The 20,995-nt window shown below is 39.2% G+C and overlaps 1 protein-coding gene across 1 annotated transcript in view; it reads right to left on the bottom strand.

Moving 5' to 3' along the window:
• Nucleotides 1-10,621: 10,621 nt before the first annotated feature.
• The window catches only part of LOC111139647 (olfactory receptor 2Z1-like), a 14,493-nt gene continuing 4,119 nt past the window's right edge, over nucleotides 10,622-20,995 (bottom strand). The window contains exon 2 of the mRNA XM_022491973.1: nucleotides 10,622-11,584. Within this exon, the coding sequence (XP_022347681.1) occupies nucleotides 10,622-11,584 (963 nt within the window). The remainder of the gene's footprint in view (nucleotides 11,585-20,995) is intronic.

Below are 20,995 nucleotides of genomic sequence, written 5' to 3'. Positions count from 1 at the left end.
AAAAAATTCATGGAAACAAATGATAATGAAAACACAATGGTTCAAAATCTGTGGGACACAGGAAAGGCAGTCCTGAGAGGAAAATATGTAGCGGTACAAGCCTTTCTCAAGAAACAAGAAAGGTCTCAAATACACAACCTAACCCTACACGTAAAGGAGCTGGAGAAAGGACAAGAAAGAAAGCCTAAACCCAGCAGGAGAAGAGAAATAATAAAGATCAGAGCAGAAATCAATGAAATAGAAACAAACAAACAAAAAAAAAAACAATAGAACAAATCAATGAAACTAGGAGCTGGTTCTTTGAAAGAATTAATAAGATTGATAAACCCCTGGCCAGACTTATCAAAAAGAAAAGAGAAAGGACCCAAATAAATAAAATCATGAATGAAAGAGGAGAGAACACAACCAACACCAATGAAATACAAACAATTATAAGAACATATTATGAGCAACTCTATGCCAACAAATTTGACAATCTGGAAGAAATGGATGCATTCCTAGAGACATAAAAACCACCACAACTGAACCAGGAAGAAATAAAAAGCCTGACCAGACCCATAACCAGTAAGGAGGTTGAAGCAGTCATCAAAAATCTGCAAACAAACAAAAGCCCAGGGCCAGACGGCTTCCCAGGGGAATTCCACCAAACATTTAAAGAATTCATTCCTATTCTCCTGCAACTGTTCCAAAAAAATAGAAATGGGAGGAGAACTTCCAAACTCATTTTATGAGGCCAGCATCACCTTGATCGCAAAACCAGACTAGGATCCCATCAAAAAAGAGAATTACAGACCAATATCCTTGATGAACACAGATGCAAAAATTCTCACCAAAATACTAGCCAATAGGATTCAACAGTACATTAAAAGGATTATTCACCACGACCAAGTGGGATTTATTCCAGGGCTGCAAGGTTAGTTTAACGTCCGCAAATCAATCAATGTGATACAACACATTAATAAAAGAAAGAACAAGAACCATATGATACTCTCCATAGATGCTGAAAAAGCATTTGACAAAGTACAGCATCCCTTCCTGATCAAAACTCTTCAAAGTGTAGGGATAGAGGGCACATACCTCAATATCATCAAAGCCATCTATGAAAAACCCACCGCAAATATCATTCTCAATGGAGAAAAACTGAAAGCTGTTCCGCTAAGGTCAGGAACACGGCAGTGATGTCCATTATCACCACCACTATTCAATATAGTACTAGAAGTCCTAGCCTCAGAAATCAGACAACAAAAAGAAACTAAAGGCATCTAAATCGGCAAAGAAGAAGTCAAACTATCACTGTTTGCAGATGATATGATACTATATGTGGAAAACCCAAAAGACTCCACTCCAAAACTGCTAGAACTTGTACAGGAATTCAGTAAGGTGTCAGGCTATAAAAACAATGCACAGAAATCAGTTGCACTTCTTTACACCAACAACAAGACAGAAGAAACAGAAATTAAGGAGTCAATCCCATTGTCAATTGCACCCAAAACCATAAGATACCTAGGAATAAACCTAACCAAGGAGGCAAAGAATCTATACTCAGAAAACTATAAAGTACTCATGAAAGAAATTGAGGAAGACACAAAGAAATGGAAAAATGTTCCATGCTCATGGATTGGAAGAACAAATATTGTGAAAATGTCTATGCTTTCTAAAGCAATCTACACATTTAATGCAATCCCTATCAAAATACCATCAATATTTTCAAAGAAATGGAATAAATAATCCTAAAATTTATATGGAACCAGAAAAGATCTCGAATAGCCAAAGGAATATTGAAAAAGAAAGCCAAAATTGGTGGATCACAATTCCGGACTTCAAGCTCTATTACAAAGCTGTCATCATCAAGACAGTATGGTACTGGCACAAAAACAGACACATAGACCAATGGAACAGAATAGAGAGCCCAGAAATAGACCCTCAACTCCATGGTCAACTAATCTTCGACAAAGCAGGAAAGAATGTCCAATGGAAAAAAGATAGCCTCTTCAGCAAATGGTGTTGGGAAAATTGGACAACCATATGCAGAAAAATGAACGTGGACCATTTCCTTACACCACACATGAAAATAGACTCAAAGTGGATGAAGGACCTCAATGTGAGAAAGGAATCCATCAAAATCCTTGAGGAGAACACAGGCAGCAACCTCTTCGACCTCAGCCTCAGCAACTTCTTTCTAGGAACATCGCCAAAGGCAAGGGAAGCAAGGGCAAAATTGAACTACTGGGATTTCATCAAGATCAAAAGCTTTTGCCCAGCAAAGGAAATGGTTAACAAAACCAAAAGACAACTGACAGAATGGGAGAAGATCTTTGTAAATGGCATATCAGATAAAGGGGTAGTATCCAAAATCTATAAAGAACTTAGCAAACTCATCACCCAAAGAACAAATAATCCAATCAAGAAATGGGCAGAGGACATGAACAGACATTTCGGCAAAGAAGACATCCAGATGGCCAACAGACACATGAAACAGTGCTCCACATCACTCGGCATCAGGGAAACACAAATCAAAACCACAATGAGATACCACCTCACACCAGTCAGAATGGCTAAAATTAACAAGTCGGTTAATGATAGATGCTGGCGAGGATCTGGAGAAAGGGAACCCTCCTACACTGTTAGTAGGAATGCAAACTGGTGCGACCACTCTGGAAAACAGCATGGATGTTCCTCAAAAAGTTGAAAATAGAGCTACCCTATGACCCAGCAATTGCACTGCTGGGTATTTACCCTAAAGATACAAACGTAGTGATTCGATGAGGCACGTTCACCCAAATTTTTATAGCAGCAATTTTTAATATTGCCAAACTATGGAAAGAACCTAGATGTCCATCAACAGATGAATGGATAAAGAAGACGTGGTATATATACACTATGCAGCCATATAAAGAAACAAATCTTGACGTTTGCGATGATGTAGATGGAACTAGAGGGTATTATGCTTAGAGAAATAAGTCAATCAGAGAATGACAACTCTCATATGATCTCTCTGATATGAGGAAGTGGAGATGCAATGTGGGGGGTTTGGGGAGTATGAAAAGAATAAATGAAACAAGTTGGGATTGGGAGGGAGACAAAGCATAAGTGACAATCTCTCAAAATAAACTGAGGGTTGCTGGGGGGAGGGAGGTTGGGAGAGGGTGGAGGGTTTATGGACATTGGGGAGGGTATGTGGTATGTGGTATGTTGAGTGCTGTGACGTGTGTAAACCTGGCGATTCACAGACCTGTACCCCTGGGGATATATACAATATATGTTTATTAAAAAAATTTTTTTTAATGAAAGGTATTGTTAAGATAAACTAGTTAAGAAATGTTAAAAAAGGAATGGGTAAAAGTTAAAAAAATTTGGCAGAAGAAGAAAAATAAAAATAAAAATAAAAAATAAAATAAAACATATTAATTAACTTTGCAAGACTAAGACTGATGCAGGGCTTGATCCCAGGGTCCTGGGATCATGACCTGAGCTGAAGGCAGGTGCTTAACAGCTGAGCCACCCAGACACCCTCTCATTTCAACCTGGGACCAAGCACAGAAAGCCAATACACTTAGGATTCCATCCTGTCTAGCTATCCTTCCTCCAGCTACCTTCCCGCCAACAAGATCCAGAGAGTATCTGAAACCTTCCCTTTTTTCTAGTATAAATCTCTAACACTCTTCTAACACTCTGCTTTGAGTCTCTGCCAAAACACAAATGATGGTGGCAGACTACATTGAAAGCTCTAAATAAACAACTTTTGCCTGTTTTCATTTGGGGGGGCTCTTCTTTATTAACATAATGATATCCCTATTTTATCAATGAGTATTAAATATAGATATTAATATAAATGAGGAATAAAAATGAGGAATATTAGACACAGAGAGGTTGAATAATTTTCCTGGAATCACACAGCTAGTCAAGGGCAAAGTTGAGATCAGGTCCAGGAAATCTGGATCTAGAGCAGGGTCTCTCAGTTGTGGTACTCTCAGATCTTTGATGTGGGATTTGTCCTGTGCATGGTTACAGCCTTAGCAGCATCTTTGGCATCTATCCACCAGATGCCAGTAGTATCCTCTGTCAGTTGTCACAGTGAAAAATGTCTCAGGCAGTGCCAAATGTTCCTGGGAAAAATGAGAACCACTGATCTAGAACCTACTTTCCTCACCACTTGCACAAAGCTTTTTGACTTATCCAATTGATTTCACATTTATTGTTTCTTTTGATTTGTGTAGGACTCTGGGGAGAGGGAGGGGAGTGTTTATTTTTCTAAAATCATTGATGAGGAAATGGAATCAGAGGTGGAAGGATGTGGTGAAGGTCACAGAGGAAACAGGCCAGGAGTCCCTGAGAACACACCACTTTGTCTGTGTTCCAGCCGGACAGCAAGAAAGGGAGGATCCATCAGCCCTCTACCTCCCTGTCCCAGACATCTGCTCTCCCATACCACAAGTCTTGGAGGTGGTCCATAAGCACACTAAAGTGATCAAGGGGAGTGAAAGTCTCTGTAAAAAGACAGTTGGAGAAAACCCTGTAAGGGGGTATGGACTATGTCCCCGGGACTGGGTAGATTAGGGATGGAGTATCCAAAAGTATATAAAGGCCACTGCTCCACCTGTCTTTTGGTGCAATCTTCCTGGTTCCCTTCCAGATCTGAAGATAGATGGGATCTCACAAATGAAGGGGAAAAAGTAATAGGTAGGAGAGGATTTTTGGAGGAAATGCCTCAAATGGAGTTAACAGACATTCAATGGCATATAGGCTTCCAGCCTATATGGAATTGTGATGCCTCTAGCTTTGCTTTGCTTTTTCAAGGTTGCTTTGGCTTTTCAGGCTCTTTTGTGGTTCCATACAAATTTTAGGAGACAATCTCTTTTTTTTTTAATTGGCACATTTAAACCATTGACATTTAAGTTATTATAGTTTATTGATTTACTAAAGATTATTGATACAGTGAAAATTGATCACTGTACCATTATGTCATTATATCTAACATTTTGGTTACCACTTTTTTTTGTTTTGGTCCTAGTTCTTTCTTTCTATTTTTGTTTTCCACTCTTTTTTTTTTTTTTTTGGCATTTTGTAATTTTAATTGAGTATTTTATATGGTTCCCTTTTCTTCCTTTTTATCATATCAGTTATACTTTTTTTAAACTTAAAGAGTTTTTTCTGGAGTTTACAATATACTTTTACATAATGTTTATTGTACAAATTATCCATTAATCAAAATTCACTTCAAATAACACTGTGACACTTCACAGTAGTGAAATATCTTGTAATAACAAAATATTTCTAATTCCTTCTACCCGTTCCTTTTATCATTTCTGACATTCATTTTATTTATACGTAAGCTTGCATAAACATATGTACCTATATATATAAACATACATAGTCAAATACATTGTTGCTGTGTTATTTTTAAGAAATACTTGTTAGATCAATAAAGGATAAATATATAAATTTTGATTTCATCTATACTTACATATTCTCTGGTGCTCTTGCTTAGCTCATATAAATCTGTTTCTGACCTATATAATTTTCCTTCTCTCTGAAGTACTTTTTTAAGCATTTCTTGCAAGACAGGTCTATTAGCAACAAATTTCTTCAATTTTTGTTCACCTATACAAGTCTTCATTTCTCTGTCACTTTTGAAGGATGATTTCACAGGGCACAGAAATCTAGTTTCTCTGTGTCTTTTTTATGCGAGTTTTTCTTTTTTTTTTCCTCTCAGCAATGAATATTTCATTCCATTACTTTCTTGCTTTCATTGCTCCTAAATAGAAGTCAGATGTAATTCTTTGCTCTTCTATAGGAAGTGTTTTCCTACCTTCATTCCCTTGTCTTCATTCAAAAATTTTTTCTTTACCTTTCATTTTGTGTTTATGGCCTTTATCTTACTTGAAGTTTTCTGGTCTTTCTGGTTCTGTGGTTTGGGGTCAGACAATAATTTGGAAAAATTATCAGTTATTATTGTTTCAAAACAGAGCTTAATGCTCTGTTCTTAGGGTCATACATGTTAAGAAGTATTTTTTCTTGGAAATTGACAGCCGAATCATTATGTGAATCATTATATGATTCTTTATCTTTGATAAGTTTCTTTGCTTTGAGCTACTGTAGGCTTTATGCAGGTAAAGAATATAACTTTATGATTTTCAAAATCTTATAATTGTATCACTCAAAGGATGGTGGAGTAGAGATATAAATATGACTATATATAAATATTGATATGGATATATACATATGCACAGACTATAATATTTAGTTACTTTATAATTACTTGGGTATGCTTAGAGGAGAGATTAAAGAATATACTAGGAAAATGAGATTACATATTATCTGTGCTTTCACACATAACATAAAATTCACCATTTCAATCCACAACCAGTGGCATTAGTAAATTCACTATATTGTGCAACCATTACTACTATTTAGTCCGAGAACTTTTTCATCATCCCAAGTTGATTAAGCAGTCATACCTCATTCTCCTGTCCTTCTAACCTGTAGCACTGATCTATGTCTGTATGAATTTTCTCTATCTGTCTTTACTGTAGGATTTCCATTTAACAAAATGGAATCCTACAATGTGTGGTTTTTTGTGTCTGGCTTCTCTCACTTTAGCATAATATTTTCTTTAAAAATTTATTTATTTATTTTAGAGAGAGAGAGAGAGAGCACACAAGCACAGGGAGGGGCAGAGGGAGAGGAAGAGAGAGAATCTCCAGCAGACTCCCTGCTGAATGTAGAGCCCAACACAAGGCTCAATCTCAGTACCCTGAGAGCATGACCTGAACCAAAATAAAGAGTCAGATGCTTAACCAACTGAGCCACCAGGTACCCCATAGCATAATATTTTCAAAGTTCATCCTTGAAAGCTGTTGTGTAATGCATCAGCACTTCATTTTTTTTATGACTGAATAATATTTTATTGTATGAATATGTCACATTTTTATTTACCCATCAATAGATAGACACTTGGGTTGCTTTTGCCTTTTGTCTGTTGTAAATAATTCTACCTTGAACATTCATATACAAGTTTTTGTTTGACACACCTCTTTTCAGTTATTTTGGATGTACACCCAAGAATGGAATTGCTGGATTATTAGATAATTCTAAGTTTGCCTTTATGAGGAAACGCAAACTGTTTTTCATAGTAGCAAAGTGCTTTTAAACTGTATGTTTATAGAAAATGTGTTATCTTGGAGTTTGTAATTCGGAGTTAGCTCCAATCTAGACTTAAAAAAGATAATAAAAACTGATCAGACAGATAATTTAAGTTAATTAAGTAACAATTTATTACCTCCTATGATCCAGGATGGTCTAAAAATTGAAGATAATTGATGAAAAAAAAACAGACAAAAGTTCAGCCCTGATAGGTCTTGTCTTATCAAGTGCATGTAGAAGAACTGGGTGTGAAGGGAATGTGTACGGATAACTTGTATTTGTCTCATTGTTTCATCAACTGCAGTCACAAACTTGGAACTATATTCCCAAGAGGGAATCTAATCTGTAAATGGTGGGCAAGTTTGTAATAGATTACAATGTAATTGTAACTGCACATTGATTGTACATTGTAATAATTATAATGTTGTTTGTTTTGGAAAGGATTTGGTCATTTTTATGTACTTTGGTCACTTTCTCCTGAGTTGTCACTATCCCTCTTCCATTTTCTTCTCAGGCAAAAATGTTTTCTACTATGCTAGCATCTGCCCTCATTGGTCCTGAAATTTAACTTTGAGCTTCTCCACTTCATTTTGGTATCTTTCGTGTCTAACAGAGCTAAGCTTCACTATGTCACTTTGCAAATATTCCCTGATAAATCAGCTTTAAAATCTTTCCATTTTCATGCTTTCACACTTTCTTTCTTTCTTTTCTAATAAAAGAAAGAAAATAAATTGTGGCCTACATTATAGTTGGAAATGCTGAGATGTGTATTTTCTTAAGTAAGTTCCAGGTCTGATTGGAATTTGTCATTTTTTTACACGTGGAAATCAAATTCTCACAGATACTGATCTTAAAGTCCCTGTGTTGCCTTCTGATGTGTGCTCCCTACTGCACTTGAACCTACTTGTCAGCAAGCTTTTTCCTGGCATTCCAGCTATCTGGGGCCCCACAATAATTTCTCTTCTGCCACAAAAAGGGCCTGCTCTCTTCCTGTCATGTTTGTTTTGTGAAAGGATGTGAGGATTAAGTTCACAGCAAGTGCCAGAAAACACAGAATAGTCGCTTAATTCCATGATTTCATGAACTTAAGTTTCCTTCTCTATTGTTAATTTGCCCTTCTCATTTGCTGGCTTCTACCTCTTGTACAGGAGGTCTGCAGGAGCTCTGGTTGTCATGACTACATGTCAGCCAATAAGAAAAAGTGGTGAAGAGTGTGATCCTGCCCGGATGTCTAAGGGCACTGCTGGGAGGCACCATTTACGCTTATGGTGCACTGGCCACACCTTAGGAACATAGCCATAACTAGCTGCATTGGTGATTGGTAAATATATTTATTTCACGTGGTTTCTGCTCAGTTAAAATTGGGTATATTTTTAAAGAGGGTAAAACTGGATATTAGAGAACAACTTGCTCCCTGTGTCACGGGAAGGATGAATAGACAGATTATCTCCACCATGTCATTTTTCAAAGCTTACTCACCTGTTTAATGAGCATGAGGTCAGATGCATTACTAATTGTAAATCATGGTTTTCTTCTTTATTTGGGTAAGTGCTAAGGAGTCAAAGGATGTGTAAGGTCAAACTTATGGAGCACAAGGTAGGGGACTGTGGTGGTGAAGGTATCCTGTTCTGGAATCAGATCGTAGGTATGTATTTATAACATTTTGGCCACATAGCCCCTTGGAATAGAATTCACTCTTTCCTGAGTAAATTCCTTCTTTGGAGAGAGAATGTGGTGGAAGTATTTGGGTGAGAATACAATTCCCTATGCTGTTCTTGATTTTTATGAAGAGTCAGTTTAGAGAACATTAATCCAGCTGCAGTAAAAAGGATGCAGATTGAACTTTAAGGATAACTCTTGGCCTTTGAAGACTTTTAGGGACGTCTTAAGAAAACAGGAAGTGATTTTAGCATTTCTTATGCTTGTCACTTTCTATAATCAAAGACTTGGATGATAAAGTCTGGTCTACTTGGAGGTACAAGACTGCAACCAGGGACTGTTCTTTCCTCCCTCCCTGCCTCCCTGCTGCCTCCTATGTTAGATGGTGATACATTTAAGAGCAGTAAGGATTGCTAAAGGGATTTCAGGGGAGGTTAGGAAGTGGAGTTGGTGGCATGTGATTAGATTTGTGTTTAGAGACACATCCTGGAAAAAAAAGCTGTGGTTGTTCATGTTGGGTGGGGTGTGAAAGAAGGCAGGGAGCTCTGTTTGGAAATTCCTGCATCATCCAAGTAAAGAATGACTGTATCTTTGGACTATAATGGTAGTAGTTGCACCCTCAAGGATTGCATCTCATGGAATCATAAGCAGTGATGTTCAAATGGACAGCATTTAGTGAGGGATTAGATGTGGGTGGTGACAGAAACCTGATGACCTGGTGAAGCATTCATTCAGTTAGCAGCCCTGAAGGAGATATCATGACTTTCTTTGTTTATGTGTTGAATTTGAGACTAACATCCAGTGTAGGTTTTGAGAAGGAGTCGAGTGGTGAAGAGCTTGGAGGAGACATGTCATGGCCTATAATATGTATGACAGACTTTGGTGTTAGGTAGTAACTTGAAACCATGACCATGAATGAGAGAGACTTGAGAGACTGTAGACTGAGAAAAGAAGGGTCTAGCACCAGGTTATCACTTAATGTGAAAGAATGAGCCAGAGTAGGAGAAAAACCAGAAAAGTGGTGTCACTACCAAAAAAAGGAAGATTTTCAAGAAGGAACTAATAACAGTGCCAATGCTGTTGGAATTAGGTAAGAAATGTTCTTTGAGCTTGTCCATTCATTCAACAAATATTTATTGATGAGGGCACAATACTAAAAGTTAAAGCCTCAAATCCCTTGAATTGTACATTCTAACAGGAAAAAGAAACATGGAGTATGCAAATTGATTTAGAAAGAAATGGTGGAATGGGGTGAGGATATATTTTGGGCAGGGTGGCCAATTGCAGGCATCTCTGATATAATCACATTTGAAAGTTTCTAAATGTAGTGCAGGAGAAAGCCATGCAAAAATGTGGAGGAAAGCACCCAGGCATCAGGAAACCTGTGTTGAAGAACCACAAGCTAGAATTGTGCTTAGATATTCTGATCAACAACAAGAGGGCCAGTGTAGCTGGACGAGATGGATGAAAGAAAAGTTTGGGAAAATAGCTGAAGACAAAGGACTTTGGGGATCTTTTGGAGAGAAGAGATGCCCTTGGACATTTAGTGACACAGAGATCATGAGTGATTGCTACTTTGAACAAAGGATGGCTGGAACAGAAGCCAGATTGGAGTTTGTTGAGGTGGGGGATAGGAGTGAGAAGTGGACACTGACAGTCTGGACAACTCTCTGAAGAGGAGGGCAGCAGCTGTAAGGGAATGGGGCAGCCTCTCTCACCTGCCTTCATGTAGATTTGGGACTCTTAACTACTCAATCATAGAATGGACTCCTGAAGCCACAGTGACATCCTAGAGGAGGAGGACTCCCTCTCCTGAGTCTTAAGCAGTCCTACCCATGCCACACTTCCCTATCACCTTCTTCATTGCTCCTGTCACTTCCTTGTTCCTGAGACTGTAGATGACAGGGTTCAGCATGGGTGTGAGGACTGTATAAAAGACGGACACTACATCATCCTGGCCAGGAGAGTGGTAAGATGCAGGTAACATATAGGTATACATGAGGGGCCCATAGAAGAGGTTGACAACTGTTAAGTGGGAGGAGCAGGTGGCTAGGGCCTTCTGACGCCCCTCCGTGGAATGCATCCTAAGCACTGCTGCCAGAATGAGGGCATAAGAGGTGGTGATGAAGGCAATGGGCACCAGAAGGACCACCACACCTGTCACAAAGAGGACTCGCTCATAGGCAGCTGTGTCAGCACAGGCCAGCCTCAGCAGTGAAGGTACCTCGCAGAAAAAGTGTGCAATCCTCCTTGAGCCGCAATAGGGGAACTGCAGGGTCATTGCTGTCTGGATAGAGGCATTGAGGGACCATCCCAGCCAGGAGGCGGCCACCATGAGCAGACAGGTCTGGCGACTCATAAGTGATGGGTAGCGGAGAGAGTTGCAGATGGCCACGTAGCGGTCATAGGCCATGAGGGCCAGCAGGAGGCACTCAGCTGCCCCAAGGAACATGAAGAAAAACATTTGTGCTCCACAGCCCACAAATGAAATGCTAGTCCAGCCAAAGATGAAGCCTGCTATCATCTTGGGGATGGTGACTGAGGTGAAGAAGATGTCCAGGAATGACAGCTGGCTGAGGAGGAAATACATGGGTGTGTGGAGCTGGGCATCAGCCCAGATCAGGAAGACCATGGCAGTGTTGCCAGCCATGGCTAGTGTGTAGATTATCACAACCATGCTGAAGAGGAACAGGTGAATCGGGCTCTCATTAAAAAGGCTCGTGAGGACAAAGCTGATGGTGGAGGAGTGGTTCCAGGGCCTTCTGCCTGCCTCCTGCCAAGACTAACTGTGGGGAGGAAGGAAACAAACTCACCAATAGCTCAGAAGCATCCACTCTGAGTTAGAGAGGGGTGATGGATGAAAACAGCAAAGAGCAACAATTAAGTAAAGTTGGCACAGGGGATGTGGGAATTCTTCCTCATATTCTTGCAAATTTTTATAGGTTTGGAATTGTTTCATGTTGAAAAATCACTATAAAAGACTTGGCATACAGCCAAAAAAATGCTCAGAAGGGAACTTCTAACACAAAATACCTGTGTTAAAAAAGGAGGAAAGACTGAAAACCAATGATCAAAGTTTCCATCTTAAAAAGCTAGAAAAAGCTAGAAAAAGAACCACAGCACATTAGAACACCTCGTGTTTTGTGGAATACACATGCTTAGCAGTGTTTCCAATGCACACAGGACAAAATTTCAAAAACAAACACTTTCATGCCAAGTCTAAGCACTAGATCCACAAATATGTGAGTTTCGTGGTTCAAAATTCTCATTGTACATACATGAGGATCCATGTGATGAATTTTTCTATGAAATTGCTGAGAGCCTGTGATGGTGGCTGACAGGGTACATTTTATCAGTTAGCACGGCTGTGCAGTGCCATCTTGACCTTGTCATCTTGACCCCCAGGCATCCTAAACATGCCCTTTGTGCTCAGATGCAGTAACTGCTTTTAGGAAGATTTTTGGCAGTATGTTGTCCTTATCCTCATGCTATGACTTCATTTCAATGGATTTGCTATAGCGGTTTATTACCTTAGTAAGAAGATCCCTTATGAACTTGTTTGATAGAGAATAGGCCTTTCTGTAAGCATTAACCTGTGAACTTCATAATATGAGTACGTGAGCCAGTTTCGGTAGTTGCCCCTGGAAGTATCTTCCTTAAAGTTCTCCTTTTTCAAATTACTTTTGTTGAGGTAAAGTCAATTTCAATGGATGTCAAATTAAGCTATGATGAGAAAGAAGTCAACCAAAGGCAGTTTTATTAAAGTATGGATGAGGGGACGAGCTCAGACCAAATGCACCACTGCAAGAGAGCCAGCAGAGATCTGCCCACCAGGCAAATTCCCACACTTTGTGGCCTGCTGGCTTCCTTGGTTCTAGGATCCCAAATCCTGGGGAATGTTTTGAATTCTAGCTCATATTTCTGGGCTTGAGATACCAAATGACTTAGATGGAGAGAATGAAGATAAATAAAATGAATTTCCCCACGTTCCTGAATGAGTTTAGAATATGAGAGAATGTTGGAACTGGTTGACAAGTTGGGTCACTGGGACAGGCCTAGAGGGGTATGTAAGTGTTGTAGAGGTACCACATATCAGAGATGTGACAGGCTGTGGCCCTAATCTGCATGTCCTTCAGATTCACCAGCAGAGTCGTGCAATCTATGGGTGATCTGCATTTCCAGTTTCCCTGAAACTAATTTCTGGGCATGGGCCTTGAGCACCCATGTTTCTTAAGGCTCCCAGGCTAGTCTGACATATGGTCTGAGTTGAGATCCACTGCCCATAGCTTCTGAAGGAGCTTAGAATCCAGTGCTTGCCTAGGTCCCGCAAATAGGGCTCAGGTAGCTATGCTAGGAAAAGGTTTTCCTCAATGCTCATCCTGGCATTTCTTGCTATGCCAAGGGACCCATCTTATCTATCACCTTAAACTTCAGCATTTCCAGGATGCTCATGCCAGGTTATACAGATTCCTTAGTGATGAATCAAATATGTTCAGAGTACAGCAGGGCCCATCCCAAAGCTTCTCTCTCGAGCTGAGCACAAGAAGTTAACGCTGTTAAACTGAAACATTCAAGATGAGCTTTTAGTGAAGATGTGATATACTGCATCTGTTTTCTGTATTTCATGATGCTTTGACATCTTGAGGTCTTTCAGTCCCTGGGAAGGGACTGTCCTCTTAAAGGTGCTAATTCATAAAGATGGTGAACAACTTGCAGCAGATAATGTCTTTGGTGTGAAAATGAATCAATCCTGAGTACATACCCTCTTCTGCCTCCCTTTATCAGTCTGGAACAATATCCCTCTGCCATAATCATCCTAGGGACAGGTTCCAGACAACTAAAGACAATACCTGTGGCTCAAAGCCCACCCAAATTATCCTATCAAATCCTAAACCTGCTCATCTGTGCCTTACCCAGTCCTTCCCACAAAAATTATGTAAAAGTTTTTGCATATGATTTCTCCTCATTCATTCTGCCTCCTGACCAACACTGATGCTTCCTTCCCTCTGGGGCCCTGCATGACCCCTCCTTTTGGGAACTATAGAAAATTACCTTTTTTATGGCAATCATCTCCTGATCTGTTCACTTCACCAAAGCATGACGTAAAATGAGACTCTAGGTGCATTTGAAAACATTCTCCTGAAGAGAGTTGTCTCATGTTTTCCCTGTTTTGTCATCTTGCAGACACAGCTTGTATTGTTTGGTGTCTCAAAAGTCTCATAACCACTAGATTTTACAGCTGGAGGAAACCTCACCCATCACCCCAATTTTATCCATACATAATATGACCTTGGTCAACAAATTTTTGAACTTCCAGGCCAGATCGCAAATTTTCCTAACTGTTCTAGAGCAGGCTTCCTCAGGCTTGGCACAATCGGCATTTTCCTATGGATAATCGTTTGCTATAAGAGGCTATCCTGTGCACCGCAGTGCATTCAGCAACATCTCTAGACTCTCCCACTAGATGCCAATAGTACTCCTTCCCAGTTGTGACAAACGAAAATGTCTACAGACATTGCCAAATGTTCCCTGCTGGGAAAAATCACCTCTGACTGGAGACCTTTTTCCTAGGGCATTATTTTCAGTTACTTTTCTTTCCTTTGCTTTCTTTTCCACCAAGGCAAATGAAAGAGAAAAGGAACTCACATGTTTTCAATCTGTAATAATTTGACCCAGAGTTGTCTGAATGTCCTTTGAAGATTTTACCAAGTTCAAGTCATTGCGAATAAGGATCTAGTCTCTGGAGTTAGGTTGCTTGGGTTCAAGACCCAGCTTCACTACCTCTACAACTTAGACTACTCAGCTTCAAGCTCCTTGTCTCAGAATTGTTGGATCTGTTGGAGGCATTAAGTGGTTAATACCTGTAGAGTGCTTGGGGTACAGTTAGGCAGGAAGAATACACGGTTTGTCAGCTGCTATTAACACCACAACTCTTATTACTACTTTTATGACCCTGAGCCTCTGCTTATCTCTCTCTATAAAATGGGGTCATGATACTTGCTTTTCAGGGTTTTTGTGAGTATTGAACTAGAAAAATGTTGAGGTTGTGCCTTTTGCATAATAGGTATTCAGTAAATATTAGGATACTTCCCTTCCTCACTTAAGCAAATTAGTTTTGCAAAATAATCATACGGTCGATAATTGTACTCACCTGCAAAGAGCTCCAAGTCTCTCCCACTTGGAGATTTCCCTTCTACAAATTTTATTCTCAGAAAGCTTGGAAGGGGTTGTGTTTGTTGTGATGGGGAGGGCTTCTCCACTGAACACCTAGACTGAGTATTACTTATGACTAAGGACTCTGTCCTTTCCTTGTTTTATATTTCTCCACAGAAAACACTTCGCATGGTCCCTGGTCGATGCTTATGGGATGTGTGTGGTGAATAATTGAAAGAAAACACAACCGTGCCCACATAAACACTATTACCTAAGTGGTTGTTTTTGGTATTGCCAACTGAGTTCAATAGCCCTTTGTGGGGCTGTGCATAAGCAACTGTTCTTAGAAATTATTGATTGTCCTGGCACTATTGATTTTTCTTTTCATGGCAGTTTCTCAATATTAACACACACACAGACACACAGACACAGACACAGACACACACATTTGCATTGCAGTGTATGAAGTACATGTGTGTGCATGTCTCAGAATAATTATTCAGGGTGAATATATTAGGCTGGAGGAAGAGGATATGTTTTTCTATTCCTGCTACCTCTAGCTTGTGTAGCTCTGAACTGGTATGCAACAGGCATCAAAAAACCACTAAAATGAACAAAAAAGGGATCTTTAATGTAAACAACATGCTTTATGTTTTCAGGTATTTCTAAAACTAGTCTTTCTTCGCTCTTCTATGATTTATCTGTAATGGTATGATATTTTCTATCCCCCTACAGCTTAACTGTTTTTTTTTCCTTTTTTTTTTTTTTTTTTAAGGCATTTTCTTTTTTTTTAAATTTTATTTTTTATAAACATATAATATATTTTTATCCCCAGGGGTACAGGTCTGTGATTCGCCAGGTTTACACACTTCACAGCACTCACCATAGCACATACCCTCCCCAATGTCCATAATCCCACCCCCCCTCACCCAATCCCCCTCCCCTATCAACCCTCAGTTTGTTTTGTGAGATTAAGTGTCACTTATGGTTTGTCTCCCTCCCAATCCCATCTTGTTTCATTTACTCTTCTCCTACCCCCTTAACCCCCCATGTTGCATCTCCTCTCCCTCATATCAGGGAGATCATATGATAGTTGTCTTTCTCTGATTGACTTATTTCGCTAAGCACGATACCCTCTAGTTCCATCCATGTTGTCGCAAATGGCAAGATTTCATTTCTTTTGATGGCTGCATAGTATTCCATTGTGTATATATACCACATCTTCTTTATCCATTCGTCTGTTGATGGACATCTAGGTTCCTTCCATAGTTTGGCTATTGTAGACATTGGTGCTATAAACATTCGGGTGCACGTGCCCCTTCGGATCACTACATTTGTATCTTTAGGGTAAATACTCAGCAGTGCAATTGCTGGGTCATAGGGTAGTTCTATTTTCAACATTTTGAGGAACCTCCATGCTGTTTTCCAGAGTGGTTGCACCAGCTTGCATTCCCACCAACAGTGTAGGAGGGTTCCCCTTTCTCCGCATCCTCGCCAGCATCTGTCATTTCCTGACTTGTTAATTTTAGCCATTCTGACTGGTGTGAGGTGATATCTCATTGTGGTTTTGATTTGTGTTTCCCTGATGCCGAGTGATGTGGAGCACTTTTTCATGTGTCTGTTGGTCATCTGGATGTCTTCTTTGCCGAAATATCTGTTCATGTCCTCTGCCCATTTCTTGATTGGATTATTTGTTCTTTGGGTGATGAGTTTGCTAAGTTCTTTATAGATTTTGGACACTAGCCCTTTATCTGATATGTCATTTGCAAATACCTTCTCCCATTCTGTCAGTTGTCTTTTGGTTTCGTTAACTGTTTCCTTTGCTGTGCAAAAGCTTTTGATCTTGATAAAATCCCAATAGTTCATTTTTGCCCTTGCTTCCCTTGCCTTTGGCGATGTTCCTAGGAAGATGTTGCTGCGGCTGAGGTCGAAGAGGTTGCTGCCTGTGTTCTCCTCAAGGATTTGGATGGATTCCTTTCTCACATTGAGGTCCTTCATCCATTTTGAGTCTATTTTCGTGTATGGTGTAAGGAAATGATCCAATTTCATTTTTCTGCATGTGGCTGTCCAATTTTCCCAACACCATTTATTGAAGAGGCTGTCTTTTTTCCATTGGACATTCTTTCCTGCTTTGTCGAAGATTAGTTGACCATAGAGTTGAGGGTCTATTTCTGGGCTCTCTATTCTGTTCCATTGATCTATGTGTCTGTTTTTGTGCCAGTACCATGCTGTCTTGATGATGACAGCTTTGTGATAGAGCTTGAAGTCCGGAATTGTGATCCACCAACTTTGGCTTTCTTTTTCAATATTCCTTTGGCTATTCGAGGTCTTTTCTGGTTCCATATAAATTTTAGGATTATTTGTTCCATTTCTTTGAAAAAAATGGATGGTACTTTGATAGGAATTGCATTATATGTGTAGATTGCTTTAGGTAGCATAGACATTTTCACAATGTTTATTCTTCCAATCCAGGAGCATGGAACATTTTTCCATTTCTTTGTGTCTTCCTCAATTTCTTTCATGAGTACTTTATAGTTTTCTGGGTATAGATTCTTAGCCTCTTTGGTTAGGTTTATTCCTAGGTATCTTATAGTTTTGGGTGCAATTGTAAATGGGATTGACTCCTTAATTTCTCTTTCTTCTGTCTTGTTGTTGGTGTAGAGAAATGCAACTGATTTCTGTGCATTGATTTTATATCCTGACACTTTACTGAATTCCTGGACACGTTCTAGCAGTTTTGGAGTGGAGTCTTTTGGGTTTTCCACATATAGTATCATATCATCTGCGAAGAGTGATAGTTTGACTTCTTCTTTGCCAATTTGGATGCCTTTAATTTCCTTTTGTTGTCTGATTGCTGAGGCTAGGACTTCTAGTACTATGTTGAATAGCAGTGTTGATAATGGACATCCCTGCCGTGTTCCTGATCTTAGCGGAAAAGCTCTCAGTTTTTCTCCATTGAGAATGATATTTGCGGTGGGTTTTTCATAGATGGCTTTGATAATATTGAGGTATGTGCCCTCTACACTTTGAAGACTTTTGATCAGGAAAGGATGCTGTACTTTGTCAAATGCTTTTTCAGCATCTATGGAGAGTATCATATGGTTCTTGTTCTTTCTTTTATTTATGTATTGTATCACATTGATTGATTTGCGGATGTTGAACCAACCTTGCAGCCCTGGAATAAATCCCACTTGGTCGTGGTGAATAATCCTTTTAATGTACTGTTGAATCCTATTGGCTAGTATTTTGGTGAGAATTTTTGCATCTGTGTTCATCAAGGATATTGGTCTGTAGTTCTCTTTTTTGATGGTATCCTTGTCTGGTTTTGGGATCAAGGTGATGCTGGCCTCATAAAATGAGTTTGGAAGTTTTCCTTCCATTGCTATTTTTTGGAACAGTTTCAGGAAAATAGGAATTAGTTCTTCTTTAAATGTTTGGTAGAATTCCCCCAGGAAGCCGTCTGGCCCTGGGCTTTTGTTTGTTTGGAGATTTTGGATGACTGTTTCAATCTCGTTACTGGTTATGGGTCTGTTCAGGCTTTCTATTTCTTCCTGGTTCAGTTGTGGTAGTTTATATGTCTCTAGGAATGCATCCATTTCTTCCAGATTGTCAAATTTGTTGGCGTAGAGTTGCTCTATGTTGTTGAGTATGTTCTTATAACTGTCTGTATTTCTTTGGTGTTAGTTGTGAGCTCTCCTCTTTCATTCATGATTTTATTTATGTGGGTCCTTTCTCTTTTCTTTTTGATAAGTCCGGCCAGGGGTTTATTGATCTTATTAATTCTTTCAAAGAACCAGCTCCTAGTTTCGTTGATTTGTTCTATTGTTTTTTGGTTTCTATTTCATTGATTTCTGCTCTGATCTTTATGATTTCTCTTCTCCTGCTGGGTTTAGGCTTTCTTTCTTGTTCTTTCTCCAGCTCTTTTAGCTGTAGGGTTAGGTTGTGTACCTGAGACCTTTCTTGTTTCTTGAGAAAGGCTTGTACCGCTATATATTTTCCTCTCAGGACTGCCTTTGTTGTGTCCCACAGATTTTGAACCATTGTGTTTTCATTATCATTTGTTTCCATGAATTTTTCAATTCTTCTTTAATTTCCTGGTTGACGCATTCATTCTCTAGAAGGATGCTGTTTAGTCTCCATGTATTTGGGTTCTTTCTAAATTTCCTCTTGTGATTGAGTTCTAGCTTCAGAGCATTGTGGTCTGAAAATATGCAGGGAATGATTCCAATCTTTTGATAACGGTTGAGACCTGATTTAGGACTGAGAATGTGATCTATTCTGGAGAATGTTTCATGTGCACTAGAGAAGAATGTGTATTCTGTTGCTTTGGGATGAAATGTTCTGAATATATCTGTGATGTCCATCTGGTCCAGTGTGTCATTTAAGGCCTGTATTTCCTTGTTGATCTTTTGCTTGGATGATCTGTCCATTTCAGTGAGGGGAGTGTTAAAGTCCCCTATGATTATTGTATTATTGTCGATGTGTTTCTTTGATTTTGTTATTAATTGGTTTATATAGTTGGCTGCTCCCACGTTAGGGGCATAGATATTTAAAATTGTTAGATCTTCTTGTTGGACAGTTCCTTTGAGTATGATATAGTGTCCTTCCTCATCTCTTATTATAGTCTTTGGCTTAAAATCTAATTGATCTGATATAAGGATTGCCACTCCTGCTTTCTTCTGATGTCCATTAGCATGGAAAATTCTTTTCCACCCCCTCACTTTAAATCTGGAGGTGTCTTCGGGTTTAAGATGAGTTTCTTGTAGGCAACATATAGATGGGTTTTGTTTTTTTATCCATTCTCATACCCTGTGTCTTTTGATTGGGACATTTAGCCCATTAACATTCAGGTTAAGTATTGAGAGATATGAATTTAGTGCCATTGTATTGCCTGTAAGGTGACTGTTATTGTATATTGTCTCTGTTTCTTTCTGATCTACTACTTTTAGGATCTCTCTTTGCTTAGAGGACCCCTTTCAATATTTCCTGTAAAGCTGGTTTGGTGTTTGCAAATTCTTTCAGTTTTTGTTTGTCCTGGAAGCTTTTAATCTCTCCTTCTATTTTCAATGATAGCCTAGCTGGATATAGTATTCTTGGCTGCATGTTTTTCTCGTTTAGTACTCTGAATATATCATGCCAGTTCTTTCTGGCCTGCCAGGTCTCTGTGGATAAGTCTGCTGCCAATCTAATATTTTTACCATTGTACGTTACAGACTTCTTTTCCCAGGCTGCTTTCAGGATCTTCTCTTTGTCACTAAGACTTGTAAATTTTACTATTAGGTGACAGGGTGTGGACCTATTCTTATTGATTTTGAGGGGGGTTCTCTGAACCTCCTGGATTTTGATGCTTGTTCCCTTTGCCATATTGGGGAAATTCTCTCCAATAATTCTCTCCAATATACCTTCTGCTCCCCTCTCTGTTTCCTCTTCTTCTGGAATCCCAATTATTCTAATGTTGTTTCGTCTTATGGTATAGCTTATCTCTCGAATTCTTGCCTTGTGGTCCAGTAGCTGTCCCTCTTTTCTCAGCTTCTTTATTCTTTGTCATTTGGTCTTCTATATCGCTAATTCTTTCTTCTGCCTCATTTATCCTAGCAGTGAGAGCCTCCATTTTTGATTGCACCTCATTAATAGCTTTTTTTATTTCAAGTTGGTTAGATTTTAGTTCTTTTATTTCTCCAGAAAGGGCTTTTATATCTCCCGAGAGGGTTTCTCTAATATCTTCCATGCCTTTTTTGAGCCCGGCTAGAACCTTGAGAATCGTCATTCTGAACTCTAGATCTGACATATTACCAATGTCTGTATTGATTAGGTCCCTATGCTTTGGTACTGCCTCTTGTTCTTTTTTTTTGTGGTGAATTTTTCTGCCTTGTCATTTTGTCCAGAGTATATGAAGGAGCAAGTAAAATACTAAAAGGGTGACAACAACCCCAGGAAAATATGCTTTAGCCAAATCAGAAGAGATCCCAAATCGTGAAGGGGGAGAAAGGGGATAAAAAGAGGTTCAGAAAGAAAAAAAAAAAAAAAAGAAAGAAATAAT

Source organism: Enhydra lutris, unplaced genomic scaffold (assembly GCF_002288905.1).
Source record: "Enhydra lutris kenyoni isolate GAN:26980312 unplaced genomic scaffold, ASM228890v2 scaffoldscaffold112, whole genome shotgun sequence".
NCBI classification, from domain to species: domain Eukaryota; kingdom Metazoa; phylum Chordata; class Mammalia; order Carnivora; family Mustelidae; genus Enhydra; species Enhydra lutris.
Note: the sequence above shows the minus strand (reverse complement) of the source record. Positions and strands in the feature narration are given on the sequence as shown.